Source organism: Berkeleyomyces rouxiae, assembly GCF_048999995.1.
Source record: "Berkeleyomyces rouxiae strain 22BRR77 chromosome Unknown BrBRR77_ptg000009l, whole genome shotgun sequence".
In the NCBI taxonomy this organism is placed as follows: domain Eukaryota; kingdom Fungi; phylum Ascomycota; class Sordariomycetes; order Microascales; family Ceratocystidaceae; genus Berkeleyomyces; species Berkeleyomyces rouxiae.
Genome location: NW_027396499.1, coordinates 185,578 through 202,273, shown reverse-complemented (window position 1 = coordinate 202,273; position 16,696 = coordinate 185,578). Strand labels below are relative to the sequence as shown.

At 54.2% G+C, this 16,696-nt stretch overlaps 2 protein-coding genes across 2 annotated transcripts; one reads left to right on the top strand and one right to left on the bottom strand.

Annotated features, from left to right (window-relative positions):
* Positions 1–1,075: 1,075 nt before the first annotated feature.
* BROUX77_006631 (uncharacterized protein) lies at positions 1,076–4,405 on the bottom strand (the record flags this gene model as incomplete). Its single annotated transcript, XM_073751637.1, has 2 exons — positions 1,076–1,857; positions 2,242–4,405. The coding sequence occupies 2 exons, from the start codon at positions 4,403–4,405 to the stop codon at positions 1,076–1,078; spliced, it is 2,946 nt and encodes a 981-aa protein (XP_073602778.1).
* A 9,459-nt stretch (positions 4,406–13,864) lies between these two features.
* BROUX77_006630 (uncharacterized protein) lies at positions 13,865–16,055 on the top strand (the record flags this gene model as incomplete). The annotated part of the gene is made up of 2 exons (XM_073751636.1): positions 13,865–14,090; positions 14,170–16,055. 2 exons carry the CDS (start codon positions 13,865–13,867, stop codon positions 16,053–16,055), a joined length of 2,112 nt encoding a protein of 703 aa, XP_073602777.1.
* Between the last annotated feature and the right edge of the window lie 641 nt (positions 16,056–16,696).

Here is a 16,696-nt window from a genome sequence, read left to right as displayed (position 1 = left end):
ATCTGGTCTCTATGCAAGCGCCCTGCATAGGTGAGGACGAGGGTCCCAGGCCAGGCGTGGGGGGAAGGAGAAAGGGGATTCGTGGGCGAGGGGAGAAAGGAGGAAGAGGCGGCTTTGACTTGGATTTTTTTTTCAGCCCGTGGTGCCTCGCCCTCGTATTTTCCAAGTTTGGTGTCTTGTGTGACGTCTGAGAAGAGCGGTGGTGATGATGATGGTATTCTTTATTTAACTAGTGACCTGTTTACTCAGGAGAACACCTGACTATTCCTAGTACCAAGCCTTACAAGACAAAAGCAAAAACCACAAACCCTGCATACAGAGCCCCTATTTCTCGAAATCTCGTGGAAGAGGGTTTCCCACTCAGCCAGATCAAAGGCCGTCCTTCGTCCATATGGCCCAACGCTTGATGCCTATCAGCTTCTGCAAGAAACCTATTGACCCCCGCCGAGGGTTCCCGAGACAAACCTCAACGTGCTCCGGGCCAGGCACTGGTTCAGCGAGAGGGCAAGAGAGCACGGCATCGTCATGCTTCAACCGGCGAGAGCCTGCAAAATCTCCGTAACCGCCGGTCAGGCCGAGGCGGGCGAGCTTGCACTCCGTCTCATCCGGGAGGCTGCTCCACGCTTTCTTGCTGGTCGGCGCAGATGGAATCTGTTGGCGCGGCCTTCAGTGATCCACCAGCTGGTTGCCCACAACGCCTTGATTTGATTTGATTTGATTTGATTGTCTTTATTTTACCTGTCTACTCGCGAGGTATTCTCGACATACGACAGGGGACTAAAACTAGTACCAAGAAATACATACAGAAGCTAAAGAACCAAAAACCCAGAATCATGCAAACAGAAAATCCCCACAGCACGAAGCATAATGACGGAGGGTCCCCCGACCGCCCAGCGCAATGGCTGTCCTTCGCTTGTAAGGCCCCAAACAAGACCCCAAGCCTCGGCCTTTACCCTGTAGAAGACCAAACCCAAAAGAATGATAGAACATGACAAAAGAAAAGTAACAAAGGAAAGACAGGAAGTAGAGAGAGAAAGGGAGAACGAGCAAACAGACGAGAGTGGCAGCGCGCGCGCTAAGCCGAGAGGCCCGGGGGAGCCCCCGCACTGGGAGGTGGAGGGGCGGGCGGTGGTAGGCTCGACGGGGAGCGAGCGGGAGGGTCGGCGGCCTGTGGGTGCACCTCAGTCCTCGCACGGCGGTGGGCGAGCAGCACAGTGGGTGCTTTAGCTGCCTTGGCGGCCAGCCAGGTGGCCCCGCGCTTGGTGCCTATCAACTTCTGGAAGAAGCTGCGGGACACCCGCTGTGGGTTCCGGGGGCAGACCCAAACATGTTCTGGGGCGGTCTCCGATCCGCAAAGGGGGCAGGAGAGCACGGCGTCCACATGTTCGAAGCGGCGATGGTAGGCCGCAAAGTCGCTATGGCCGGACAGAGCAGTCAGCACTGCGCGGGCGAGCTTGCGATCGGTCTCGTCAAGGAGACTTGACCAAGCCTTCTTGGGGGGTTCAACTGGGCGGTGCAGATGGGGTCTGATGGCGCGTCCCTCCTCTGCCCACCAGGCGCGGAAAGCAGAGTCGAGACGGGAGCGGAAATAGTGGCGGGCCCAGGAGAGCGACATGCCGTCCAGCCAGGTGTTTGTCCTGGCCCCTAGCTTTGCTTGCTCATCTGCGAGCTCATTGCCCGCGATGTCGGAGTGGCCCGGGACCCAAATAGCCTCTACCTCGGGTGGGCCGTCGGGCCAGGGCCTTGGTCGTGGCCGCTCTGGGTGCGGTCTGATCCAGCTTGCGCAGATCATCTGGGCGCGCCTCAGATACTGCTCGGAGGTGCCCGGCTTGGCGTAGCGAGACGTGAGCTGGTTCACTGCGGCGAGATTGTCGGAGCAGATCTAGACCTTGCGGCACTGTGGCTTCTCCCATGAGTCGACCTCTGCCAGGGCCTTGGCGATGGCCAGCACCTTGGCGTCATGGACTTTGGCGCGGAACGGGGCAGGGCAGTTGCCCGTGGACAGGGTCCTGCTGTCCTGAATGACCACCCAGCTGGCGCTGACCTTGTCATTCCTCAACTTGAATCTATCCGTATAGATCTAGAGATTTGAGGGGTCCGAGGAGCGGACTAGTAGCTGGTGGGCCGCGGCTGCGGCCTCCTTGTCGCCTTGCAGCGGGGGGCGGGTTGTCGGGAGCACTCCCTTGCACCTAGCAGGGAGGCTCGTGGCGATCCTGTGCGGGAGTAGCCTCTTGAGCGTACCCAGCTTGCCACCATCGGTGTCTCCGAACCCTAAGGGGTGGTTTGCCGGGGCTATAGATGCCCTGATGCCGGCCGAGGCCAGGAGGTGGTCGAGGACGCAGCTCATGGGGGGGAACCCCGATGCCAGGTTGAAGATCGCACATGGCGTCGTGCAATATAAGGGCAGCGCTGCACGTAGTCCCCTCCTGACCGTGCGGTCCAGGATGTGGGCAGCCCCGAGAAGGCCCCGGGAAGGCTTGGTTGGCGAGGGGCCAGGGCGCCACCACGTGGCCGCCGCGTATGTCAGTTTCGTGACCACGCAGGCGCGGACGGCCGTGAGAGCCCCCCTAATCGGCGCGCCCTTCCAACAACCGGACAGGATCTGGATGCCTCGGATCACGGGCGCCGTCCTCTGGGCTACGTCGCGGATGTGCGGCAGGAACGACAGGTTGCGGGACCACAACACGCCCAGCCAGCGCAGAGTCCCGCGAGGGTCCACCGGTTGGAGTGTGGAACCGTCCGGGAGACGCGCGCTCGGGTTTAGACCGTGGCGCTTGCGCGTCACGTGCAGGAGGTCAGACTTGGCGAGGTCTAACGCCATGCCGTTCTCTGTGCACCAACTGTTCACCAGTTCCAACGAGCGAGAAAGGGCGGTGCAATTCTCCTCCAAGGACAAGCTAGAGTGGACCAAGCAGCCATCGTCGGCGTATCCGCGGAGAGAGCTGGGGAGATTCATCCTGAACAGCGGAGCCATATACAGCATGAACAGGATGGGGGATATGGGCGAGCCCTGGGGCAGGCTGCCGCCTGTAGGCTGGAGAGGGTCGGCCACGCCGTCGAGAGATAGCGACGCCGTGCGCCCGGACAAGAAGGATGCCACCCAGCGGCAAGTCTCGGCGGGACAACCAAGCTCCACCAATCTCTTCACCATCCGGTTGGGCTGAACCGCATCGAACGCCCCCTTTATGTCAAAGGTGAGCACTGAGGATTCTGACTTGCCGTCGGCGTAGAACTCTAGAGAGTGTGCCAGACGCAGGCACATGTCTTCCGCGCTGCGTCCGGGGACCGCGCCAGCGTAGTTCTCCCCGATGTGACCAGCTTCCAGCGCCCAGTGAGAGAGCCGGCGGGCGATGATCCTCTCTAGGCACTTGGTCAGAGTCGGGAGGAGGGAGATCAGTCGGTAGGCCCGCGGCGAAGAACGGTCCTTCTTATTCGGTTTGGCGAGGGCGATCACCTTGGCTTCTTTGAAAGAGGCGGCGTGGTGGCCCCAGGAAAGGCTCGCGTTGAACAGATGCATGATCTGCCTCTGTAAAACAGGCCACGCGAGTTTCAAGACGTTGTTGGTCAGGCCGTCTGGGCCCGGTTCGGTGTTGCGCGGGCTTCGGAGCGCAGCCTCCAACTCCCCGCTGGTGATGCGGGTCCGTCTTTGCTCATCTAGAGCGATGTGTGGCGGGTCGACGTCGCCTGGGCGGTCGGAGGGCATGTGCACCCTGCGAAGGAGGGCGATCTTCTCCGTGGTGTCCTGCACTGTGGCTTCCGCGCCTTCGGACGGGGCCAGGGCAGGGGAGTGCCGGTTCGGCGCTTTCGTCCTCCATTTGACCATCCGGAAGATGTCTCGGGACCGCGCGACGTTGGCGAGGAGGTCGTCGTAGAAGGCCCGGGCTGCACTCCTGAGAGCAGACCTCAGGCGTTTTTTGGCTTCGCGGCGGACGGCCCTAGCCTCCTGTTCCTCCGTGGGCGAGCCGGCGTGCTTCACGCGGGCCTGAGCTGCCCTCTGGTCGGCGCTGGCTTCCCGACATTCGTCGTTCCACCAGGGAAAGCTTTTGGCTTTTCCTTCGGATCTTGGGGTCGAGGCAATTAGCGCGTCCAGAATGACGTTTTGCAGGAGTCGCGCAAACTCGTCTATGTGCCTGTCCTGTGGGACTTGGCTTCCTGCCCTGCGGTACTCCGCGACAAGGGAGTCTAGGCGGGTCGCGCCGGCCTTGCACGCGGCATCGAACCTCTCCTTGTCTAGCTTGTCCATAAGGAACCTGCCGGGTGGAGCCGGGGCCGGCGCGTGGCCGTGCAGAGGAAGGGTCACCAGGAGCGGGAAATGGTCGCTGCCGCAGGTGAGTTCCTCTCGGAGGTCGACGCTCGCGCCCGTGACAAAAAGTGGCCCACAACGCCTCACGACGCCCCAGCCCATCTGGCCCAGAATGCGTCCGAAATGACGGCGAGGAGCTTCCGGACGAAAAAAAAAAAAACCTGAAAAGTTACGTAAAAAGTAAAACGACAACGACAGGATTCGAACCTGTGAGGGCGAACCCATATGATTTCTAGTCATACCCTTTAACCACTCAGGCACGTTGCCTTGTACATATCAGGGGTGCCTTTATTAGGGTACATAAGGGTTTTTGAAAATGTCACGCTAGTGTAGGATGCCCGCAAGAGGACAAACCACGCGTAATCCGCCGGGGACAAACCCCCGTGCCGAGAGCCGGTGGCCTTTTAGACTAGACTACACGCGGTTTGTTGCAAACCAAAAACACCAGGTAACCAACCCTGGAACCCCGCAGGTTCGCCCCCGGGCTGCGCTGGACAGAGAGTCCTCCTGGCTTCAATGCCGGACCCTAAAAAGTCACAGGAGATGCTTGAAGTCTATGCGCACCTGCAATCGCTGACCGCCCGGGAGTAGTTTGGAAGATGACATCATCCGACTGCTTCCGTCCGGAATATGCCGTCGTATTGCTGCGAAATAACAGTAGGTAGACGTAAAAGAATAAAATCAAATCAAATCAAACCACGCTAGTGTAGGCAACCTTCCCTCCTACAACCCTCGGGGGGGTACCTTTGAGGTCGGCCTCCCCCCCTCGAGCCTTTGCTGAGGGTCTCATGAGGACAGCAACACGATCCCAATGCTGCTGCCATTCTTGTCCTTTCAACAGGACAAAGAGCTACGAAGCCCGAGTCCGCTTTCTCCCAACTTTGAGGGATTTCCTCGCCGTCGACTCGCCCCCTTTTCACGACACCCTCCTCGCGATCGCCGGCCCTTCATCGCCGCCACACCCAACAACTCGTGGATCCATCTTCGCAACTCGGGACTGTCCCTTTGAAGGTTCAGACAGTCCACCTTCGTCTTTTCCTTTTCCTTTGTCTTTCCTTTGTCCTGCTGTGGCACTCGGGGACTGCATCGGGCCTCAGCCATGCTTCGGTGCGGCGGCCACTTCGAAAAGCGGAAGGATACACTCCTAGCCTCCGGAGGCTCATCTGGCATGGTTTTTCACCCGCTCAACGACTCGGGTTTTCCCATGCCACGCTGGTTTTGATGGTCGACTTTGTGTCTGGCCACGTCTCTCGGTCGAACGAATGTTGGTGGGGATGGTTAACTCTTTGTGGGGGTTAGGGTTTATCTGGGGAAATTGTTTTTTTTTTTCTTTTGTACTTGTGTTTCTTGCTGCTCATAGCGGAGTGTGGACCACTGGTTCTTCGGGGCTTGGGGATGGTGCGCCATCCCGAACACACAGAAACTATGCGGCGTGTCGAGCGGAGGACTTTAAATTTCCGTCCGGTAACCAATCCGGCGTCGTGTGATCTTAGTGATTTTGGTAGACGATAAATATAATCAAGTCAAGTCAAGTCACGCTGGTGTAGTGCTCAGACGGAGATAACCGCTGAAAAACAAAACTCAAGCCTCCATCCCACAAGTCATATCAGAGTCAATCGATTATATGTGTGTTCTGCTTATAACACAAGCAAGAAAAGTTACACCAGAGGAAACTCACCATTTCCAAGTTCAAGATTGTTCTCGGTCACGGGTGTACCCGGAGGACAACTCTAGCCATAACTACTGCATATATCACCACTCGAACGAAAGAGGACACAAGCAGGATATGAACATGAAATAGAGGGCAGGGGCAGCTTATATCGATAATCTGCGGGACTTGGAGCCATAGAAGCTCATGGCATCCAAGAAACAAGATGGGTTCAATGCTAGAACCTCTCGGGCGGCGTCATCTGAGTATGGGGGTTTGGCATAGGGCCGCCGGAGTTTCAGACACGCGAACGCTGTCACCCAAGAGAGAGAGAACTCAAAGCGACGTTCACATCTTTTGGACCAGGAGCTAGGGAACACGACTACGGCCATGCAGGGACTTGCACTTGTAGTTCGCAATAGAAGATCCGGGCAGTCTGTTTCATCGTCTCCGGGTTGCCAAGACTTGCCGACGAACACATGACGAGCGCCCCAACAGAAGTAAAGAAAAAAAAATAATGTGATAAAACATAATGATGTGCGCCTTTACCTTCTGCTTGCCGGCCTACCGGGCATGTTGCGCCAGCGGCCGGAGTGAACTGGCGTGGCGTCCTGTCGTTTGTCCCAACTGAGTTGGGCTCTGCTGCGGTTTTGTTTCACACTATGTTCCCGTAGCTGCTGGGGCTGATTAAGGATAAATTCTCCGCTGCCCGGCTGCCCGCACAAGTTCGTCCGAGTTGACAGGGTCGTACTTGTAGTGGTTTTGGGAAGAAAAGGAGAGCCGGGTTCGTGGGATGGATGGGAAACTCTTGCGCGTAGACAGAGACAAACACACAGAAACGTGATGGTGGCAGCAATGGTGACGAAGAGGCCCGGACGGAACTTTTGGCACTCTGAGACGGCACAATATGCACACACATGTTCTTCACATTGTGCGAACAGCCTAGGTGGCCGCATCGGGCTTTTGTCTCTCCCGAACAAACATGTCAAGAATGTCGTCAACACCTACCTCGCCTACCCTAGAGTTATACTAGCAGAAGATACCGACTATAACTACTATGTACTGTGTATGTACAAGGGCCCCTCCCCTGTCAGACACAATCTGTCAAATACCCCCTCCCCTTCCTCAGGTCGCGCTGTTCCAGCAAAGAACAGCCCAGTGTGGTGGTGGGTTAACGGTGAGAGTTAGCTTGACGTGACAGGAGAAGGGCGAAGGCCTGTCTATATGAAAAAATGGATGCACGTATATTGTGTGTAGGGTGGCTATACAATGACTAGTTACATCATATAACTGCAAACTATGTGTAGTTAGTTACACGTACGAAAAAAAGAAAAAAGAAAAAAGAAAAAAAAAAGGCTGTGCAAGAAGACAGCCGGGAGCAGAGAGTCTCATTTCCAGACAAGATTGTACAATATCGCTCTTATTTCCATCTTGGCGCCCGCAAAAAGCAATGAAGCCGGCGAGCAAAAGAAGAAAAAGAAAAAAGAAAATCGAAAGCTCTCCCTTTGGCGAAAACAGGTTCCTCGTGTAGAGCATCTGCAAAGTATTCGCCGCCCTCGCTTGCCGGCATATACTTTTGCCTATACAAATGTATTGCCTCACTATTGGCATTCCTTGGGTCCTCGGCTCTTACCCCCAAGCCTCTTTGTCTTCTTCTTTCTCAAATTTTGCCCGTTGCAAACTCCTACTAACGCCGGGCGCTCTACAGAAGTGCTCCTAGCTAGTGGTGGTGATAGTTAGTGCTGCCCTTGATTAGTGAGGATTTATTTCTCCGCGGCGGCCAAAGAGCGCGAACTTTGTACATACATACATACATACATACATACATACATACATACGTACACACGCACACACATTTAGAAGGAACGGTGCTGGGTTTTCTTGCTAGCGACTTGCGCTATGAACCTTTCTCTAAGTGTAAATAGTTAGTATGCAGACACTTCACAGCAAACATCACCAATGTAGCCCTCCTCAACATCCAACACACACCACACCAAACCAAACACGTCTATTGATTGTCCCTCTAGTTATCTACGTTATTTCTCCGGGCTTGCCTCACCGCATTTTCGCTAGACCACCTGCTCGGCTCGACCTGGCAAGTTCGATGGCGATATCCACGAGGTTGGCCAGGTCATTGGCGTTATATTGCTACGACAACTTCTGCACCGTGATCATTATGTACTTTGACCATGCAGCATGTTATATCGTTTATGTCGGAGGCTTTGGCCCAGTGACTAGGGTTAGAGAAACACCTGCAGGTGCCAGGTGCCAGACTTGAGTGTGTATAGCAGAGCTTAGATGTGTGTAGCTGACTACAGTACTAGTTTATACTCACTACTCGTGCCTGAACTACGCGCATGCCCCTGAAATGTGACAAGAATCCTGCTCCGGACTACGGAAAGCCCAGCTAACTCTTGGGGGCTCTTGATGACGCCCAGAAGTAGCCAAGAAGCTATAAGAAGGAATCCCGATCGTGGCCTGCTAGATCAGACATCTCTCTTCCTGACTAGCTATACCTTTTACTCTTAGTCTATGTAGCCGCGCGTGAACAATAGCAAGGTGCAGATGACTAAGGACAGGCCAAGAAAGCAACATAAGAGGGCTAATACAGGCAAGGCTTGCTAGAGAAGGAAGACCTCACAGGGTCCCTTGCCCGCTTTGTCCCTTGCCTACCGGGGCTTGTGACTTGGTCTTTGATTTGGGTATGCACCTGCATGGGTGAAGGATTTCGGGCTTGTTCGTTTTCTTTTGTTTCTTGCCTGGGTCGTGGCCGCAGGAGAAGAATTGCGTATGGTGTGATGTAAGAGGCAAGTCGAAGTTGGGGTACCATGGTTCATGGGCCATGAGCCATGTGATATGCCATGGCCGTAGCATGGGCCAGATGTAGACTAGGGGTAGGAAGGGGGAGAGAGGGGATATAGACGTTTTGAGGTGGTGTGTTCCAAGATGCCGAACATTGACAATCTTCACTGCCTCACATAGATTCTACCTGTGCTGCATACTTCACAATGCCATGATGATCAATTGCTGGCCCCAGCTCCTTAGACAGCTTGCCCCTTCAACTTGTATGCTAGTTAGTCTAACTCAATGATAACTGGAGACGAGACAGCTGTGCCTCAGCCCTTTGAGACAGAGTCAAGTTGCCAAGTATCCTGTGCAGCATCCAAACGAATGATGCTGTCAATATAAGGGTGTCTTATACCTTGGCAAACAGTGGATGGGTCATGTATAACCCTATCAAACCACCGACGACCCTAAGCTTGGTCGTGAAAGCGGTCCTAGCTTTTTAGGTTGCAGACAGACATGCAAAGATATGTCCATGTAAGTGCATGCATGCGAGAACATGAGAACAGACCAAGACATGATTGTAATTGTACCAAAGCGAACAGACGGTCAAAGCAACGTGGAAGAAAGCGTTGGCGAGAGGCAAGAGTCACGAGAGACGGGCCCAGTGTCTGTCTTCTCTTTCTTATCTCACGGCTATGCTGTCCTCATCAAGATGCATCTTAGCGCTTATATCAATGGCGATCTTAGCAAATTGCATATAATATTCGGTATGGATTGCGGCTGCGGCGGCGGCGGCGACGAGCGGCGAGCGGGGAAGATCAGACAGACAGAGACAGAGAGAGATAGAGAGAGAGAGGCAGAGTGAAGGATGAACCTGGCCCAACATCCCATGTACTTGTAGACAAGTACCGGCGAGAGCCCCATGCGCCAATAACGATCTCCACGATACCACTTTCTTTTAACCTTTGCCTCCAAGAATACTCGTCATAGCTTTCACTCATGTCTGCATACACGACGTCCTGGCTTGGCTCAATATTCTGTATGGGTTCTCTGCTAGCTGTTGTAGGCAGTATGGCTTGCAGATCTTCCTGGGAGCCTGGGAGCCTGGGGGGGCTGAGGAATAAAGTTTCTATTTCAAGGAACACGCATTTTTGTGCGTATCAAAAAGATCAGACCCAAGAAACAGAGACTGAGAGAGATTGGGAGACATGCTTGGAGAGAGGTCGATCTTGAGAGAAGTAGAGAGGATGATGTGAAGATGGCAAGAGATTGGAGAAGACAATAGTGAACGGATCCCCTCACTCGTGTGCAAGTACACGTGTAAGTACTGGAATGCACCGACCAGGGACTAGCCTTGCGGCCGCTCGACTTGTACAGGCGGCGTGGAGGAGTGAGTCTCTTGCGGACAGAAACAAAAGCGATGGTAAAGGATGTGGCAAAAGAAATTGAGACAGAGCTCCGGTCATTTCCCTCCCTCGGTTCATGCTGCCGAAGGCTTTATCACGCAATGGCCATCCTTCATCTGAGCTTGAGCCCGCCAGTCAATTGTCTAGACAGGAATATATTTAACTAACTACACACATGCACATTCACACACATGGCAAAAGAGTATCCCTCTCTTCCTTCGTGCTGTTGTGCATGTCGCTTGTCCTCATGCACGCCCTCTTGGCAGGCGGGGAAGTAGGAGGTTATTATGCAAGCCCATCTCTGGACAAGTGTGTAACTCAATCCTTTCTTTGCATGCAAGAGAGAAGAGGTAGAAGAGAGTAAGCGGGCTTACATCTAGCCACTTGTATTGTGTGCATGCTTGTACTGTGTTATGTATAGTTAACTATATACATAACCAACTCAGTCGAGCAGTTGATTTGCAAAGCCCTCCGAAAATAGTTATCCCATCACACTCAACCAGAATGTTGCGACCAAGATGAAACTCCGGGTTGGGGGCTTGCGTTCAAGGCTCTGATACACGCTGATGCCAAAAAAAGGAGCAGGAACAGGACCGTGAGAAGAAAACTCCGACCTTGTTATCCTACGCCACTCCCCTCTTTATGTATAGGATGTTGGAAGAATGAGGAGGAAGAGGAGGGGAAAGGGGAGGAGGAGGAGGAGGAGGAGGAGGAGGAGGAGGAGGAGGAAGAGCAAAGCATTGCTCTCTAGGATTCGCTTGTCCCACGTGTCGTGCTGGCCATTAAGTTAGACAGAGAGAGAGGCAATTCATAGTCGAATAGAAGCAGGCATTCAGAGAGCTCCGGCGTGGCTGAGTGTTTCCAAGAGGTCAAACCAGCCAGACATACATGCCTGTGGAATCCACGGAGGCGGACTCTGTCTGGTTCTTCAAGGCCCTTGTAGCGTTCAAGTCCCCCCAAACCCCCAGGCCGCTTTGCTCCGAGTGTGCTGTGACCCTTGTCTATCCTGCCTAGTCCAGGGGCCCCTACAGGGCGGCCAGGGCCCTTTTTTCAGGGTCCACTTTGGGGAGCGGCCCTGTAAATTTGGGTGATGCAGGGGTGCAAGACGTGCAGAACAGGGAGCAGCGGTGGCATTGGTGGTGGAGAAGCTTTCTTTTTTTGCAGGTGGGTTACAGAGGGGCCCACTGGGAGTGGGCACTGTTTTCCATGGTCTACCCTGTATTTCCTGTCATTCTTCTAGTCGATTTTGCGTGTTCTCCAGTGGTCTGCCCCTGTGGCCCTAGCCTTTTTTAGTGCACCTGTACCCTGAAGCCACTTAATCCCTAGCACTGTAGGCCGCACAACCCCCACTGTCAAATGTCCTCCTGCAGCGTATCTACAGCACCCAGCATGCAGACTCTTTAGCCATGCAGGAATTACTATGGCGACCACTGGGGACACAAGCAGGGAGACGGGGAGCAGGAAGCCAGAAGAATGAAGCAAATGTTGCCGTGCATCGTCAATATCAGCGAGGTCTAAGAAACACAGGAAAGAAACGAAAGGCAAGGGGCCGCGAAACGAAAGGCAAGATCAGCCCTGGGGAGATAGAAGAAACAGAAACACGAGACCCAGCGAGAGAACGAGATCTACTATATTGCCGGCCTTCTTTCAACTGCATCTGTGCCTCACACATGGGCTTGTCTTGCTAGGTATATGGACATATAATCATCATCTCCATTCACGCGTTCCCAAGACTTCGGAGAACTCCAGAGAGCCACCATCCACAAGGCGGAAGATCTGCTCTTTTCTCTACAAAGGAATACGATTGAAAGCCTGTTTTTAGAAACCACGAAGAAAAATGCTAAGCCAAAGGCCTTTTGTCAAGATCTTGGGGGTCATGTCGTCTTGGCTGCGAGGATGTTCTTTCGCTGGCTGGCCTTTGTTCTTGGGGATTTGCACATTGAGGATCAGAGAGGTTGAGATGACGTGGACTTTTGATGATGCCAAGTCTGTTGTTCTTGGGCGTTTGGGGGTCATATTAACGACAAGAAGGGAAAACGTACGATTAAGGAAATCGAGCCCTGAACCGCTCCCCGATCTAGATATCAAAGCATTTCTTTTGATCTTGTGGGAAGGCTCGAAGAGCCCTGAGCGCACGTTGCAATCCAAGATTGGGGAGACAATGACTGGCTCCGACCTACCGGCTTCGCTGTTGGGTGGGAAGCCGAGGGAAGGGAGACCTGGGATAGGGAGAGGCAAGACAATGAAAAAGAAGAGGGAGATGGGGAGGATGGGGGAAACGCAGGAACAAGATGAGCAAGTCTCATAGTGATTAATTGCCGTCATCCCTAAGCACAAATGTGTACGCAGTCTGGCGATGATTCTATAATTCTACATGGAGGGCTGGAGATGGCCAACGAAGCATTGAACAAGATAGGCAGAGGCATGTGTGTGTGTATGGCCAAGTAGACTGAGACAAGGAATACCCTTCCCAAGCATCCGGACAGGGCCTCTCTCAGTCTCAGGGTGTTCAAGGTTCTTGCACAAGGAGAGGGCCAGAGAGACCAGGACGATGTGACTGTTGTATTCCACCGTCCTGACCTGTTCGATCCGGGCGATATCCCAGGGATAGGTCGTGGTTCCAGGGATTTGGAGAGAAAAGAAAACAGAATTAATTAATCCACAAGCGAGCCTTCTCGATTATCAAGCCACTTTTAATCGGCGCTTTCTTTTTTTTCTTCTTACCGAGTGAGGGAAAAAAGACAATTATTGCAAGACTATTGAGGGAAAGTTTTCTCTTAGTTTATGGACTTTACGTGGATTTCCGGCTGGTTTTCTGATGCGGAAGCAAGACAAGATGAGCGGATATCAGACAGATATTGAGCACATGTAGTTACAAGTCCAACTTTAGAAAGATACTACGATGTAAGTCGGCTTGACCCGATGATTACCCGGCCACCACTTCTTGTGTGCAATGCAAGACTTGCATTCATTCGTGGCATTAATGGCATTTATGTCTCTGCAGCCCAACAGGGGCCAAGAAAAGTTACTTTTTCATTGAAACATTTCCTGAGACAAGAGCAAGCACACAATAAAAGAACAATCAAATGGCCGCTCTGTTCTCGCGCTATCGACTCTGTATCTCTAAGCGAAGGTGAAAAATCACTTGGCACGGGCGTGGTTAGCGGGTAACGGACATAACCCTAGAGCAGGACCCTAATCATCACGGCACACAGGCATACAGCACTGAGGCCTGGCCTGGCTCTCGCTACCTAGCCGGATCGCATGTTGTCTCTCATGTTCCCTGCGTCCTCTTTTTCTTTTCTTCTCTTCTCTCTCGTGCTGTTACTTCCCGCGTGCTTGGGTCCAGGGCGTGTATCATGAACCCCGGCGTGGGGGGGCGTGACCGGGAAGCCTACACCTGCACCACCGTTGCCTCCAGTCGTGAGGGGTGTGGACATAGCTGCAACGAGAGCCAGCCCGCCGCTTCGTCTATGTTTTATAACTACAGCCAGACATCCGCTTTCTGCTTGCCGGACTTCTGGAGCCTCTCTTCTTTTCTTCTTCACTGATTCATTGCATGTCTTGAGTCACCACCCATTCACTCATTTGATCTTGCGAGAGTCTTGTTTTGTTGTACAGTACAAGTGCAGCTGTTGTCCTTTAGACTAACCAAGCAAGACCTGCCACGCACACCCGCCCTTCCTCTACTTTTTCCTCTCCTCCTCCTCCTGCGCAACAATGGCTTCCATGGCCGCCCCCCCCTCGGCTACCGACGCCTCCCGGAAGTACCAACTGTTCCCCAAGCTACAGGGCGCCGCTTCCGACGCTGGCCTCGGCCACTCTCCTAGTCTGCGTCTTCGCAAAGACCCCAGTTCTTCCGGCTCCGGCAGCACTCGCAGACGAAAGGTCAATGTGCCCGACATTGAGCCCATGACCACTGTTCAGGAAGCCGCCATGGACTCACGTGAGTACAGCTTCTACTCTGGACTTGGATCCATTCACTCCTCTCCCCATCCTTCATCTAACATTGTATCGTATCTCAGCTACTATTCCCGGCCTGCGGCCTACCATGGACCGTTCTGTTTCCGCGCCTAACAATGGACGTGCCCACATCTTCAATCTGGCCAATGCTTCCGAGTCCGGCCAAAGCTACGGCTCGGGCTTTTCTGGCGCTGCCTCCATCAAGCGTGACGACTCGCCTTCCAAGAACCTTGCCCCGCTGATGATTCCCAAGAGCTCTCTGCGCTCGGCTGCCTCAGTGTCGTCGCGCTTCCGCAACGGCTCATCAACATTGGACAGCGCCAGCTCCAGCCTGAGCTCCAGTGCCAGCTCATCTTCTGGCTACACCCCCAACAGCAACTACACATACCGCGCCGAGGTTTCACCGGCTGGCCGCCGCAGCCCCCAGATTGCTCACCAGTATCAGCAAGAGTCTCGCCTACAGCCCAGCCAGTGGGAGCGTGCTACTACTCCCCCTGCCGGAAGCCCGCCCAGCGTGCCCTCCAAGAGCCCCATAAACTCTGCCGGCCCTACCTCTCTCTTCTTCTACGCCGAAGAGTCTCTACACAAGCGGGATCCCTCCGACTCGTCATCGTCATCATCGGCTTCTAGAATTATGGACCGTGGCCGCCCCCGCAAGCGCTCTCCTTCGAACTCTACCACCTCTACCGCCGCCACCACCATCTCACAGTCTTCTACTTCTGACTTCCCTTCGCCCAAGCGCTCTCCCAGCAGCGAGCGCCGCGCCTTTGAGTTTCTGCCTTCTGGCATGACTCTGTCATCCGCTGCCGCTACGCTTTCTAGTCCCGAGCTCCTTTCCCTGCGCGCCCAGGCTCACGAGCAGGCCTGCCGGTTCGAGGTGCTGCGCGCCGCTGACGTCGATGAGCTGTCCCGTGAGCTGCGCGCCCTTGATGAGCGCGCCGAGTCCCTTGGCACCACCTACGTCTCTATGCGCGGCACTCGCCGCAATCTGCATGGCCGTGTGATGACTTTGCTTCGCGCCCGCCCCCGCGTCTCTCTCGAGTCGCTTGTGCGCCAGGAGGAGGCCCTTTGCGAGCTGGATGCTAGCATTGACGAATGGATGGCCAAGATGGCTACTACTGAGAACCGCCGCACGCGCGTTCGTCAGAAGCTGCTTGAACATGTTGCTGCCGCCTCAATGATCTCCATCATGCAGCCTGGTGTGCCACCCAAGGATGTTGCGCCTGTGCCTGCCCACCACCATCTCATGTCGACCATCAGCACTCCTCCCCGCAGCCCCGTCAAGTCTGCCTTGACTCCCCTAATCACTCAGAATGGAGACCGCGAGGTCATCCGCAGCGTTTCTACTTCGGCGCTGCGCAATGCCGCCATTGAAAGCGCCACAGCCTCCCTCCAGGCTCAGACTCAGCTGCCCCCGCGCAGCTCTAGCATCCGCCGCCCTGGTATGGGCCTCCCTACTCCCAGCACCCCCAGCGCTCCTATCAGCAGCCTGTTCTCCGCCCGCAACAAGACCGAAAGCATCTACATCTACGCCGGCAGCGATGTCTTTGGCCTGGCCCCTGTGACCGAGGCTGCGCCGCCGCCGCCTCCTGCCTCTGAGAAGGCCACCAAGCTGGCCACTGCTGTGCACAAGCTCCGCGACACTGAGAGGCGCCAGATGCAGCGCTCGCGCAGTCACGAAGTGCTCCCCTCGACGTCCTTCGAGTCGCCTCGCAAGAGCCCCACGCCGCCTACTCCCACCTACAGCGCTAAGCTACTGCAGCCGCCGTCGTCCTCGGCTGCCTCGGTCCGCTCGTTCTCGGACCTGCCGCTTCTCTCGTCGATGGCTTTCGTGCCTGGCTCCACCTCGGCCAGCTCTACCCCGGCCCCTTCGCCGGCCCCGCGCGAGGAACCTTCCAACAACGACACTAGTGTTCTGTTCCTCACCAGCGCCGTCTTCTCGGGCTAGATTCGCCTCTGATTCTTTTTCCTTTCTCTCTTCTCCTTTGTCTTATCGCATCACGTGGTCCATGGGCCACGATTTCACGATCAAACTCATCCGCCAAGCCAGCGTTGCATCTTTGATATCCTCATTGTTTCTTGTCACTTTTTTTCTTTTGTCTCTATCAATCTCTCTGCATATCTTGATGTTTGCATCTTCCCACTACCTTTCCTTTGTATATTTCCTTCTTGCCCATTTAGCATGGCTGGCCTGCGCAGCATAAAGACTCGCGCCAAATTTTCTCATTTCATTTTTTTTCTCCTCACATATATTTCCTTGTCTCTTTTTGTCGTTTTCTGCATTTTGGCGTTTTTTTTCGGTTAGCTACACATTTCCTGGGTCGGCTTTGTCTGTTTTCTTTTCTTCAACTTCAACATCATTGACGGGGTTTTCCAAGCAAATACAATTTCATTTTCTATGATATCACCACTTTTTATCCTTCAAACGTAACCTGAATTGTCCGTGTTTAACAATATGTAGTTAGCTAGAAAAAGCATAGTTAGTTGACTACCGTTGTTGTCACTGGTCTCTTTTGTGTGAGGTCAATTCAAGCTCTGTCTTACAAGGTCTTGGTGGCCGCTGCCTAATCGAGTAGTTACAGCTGCATC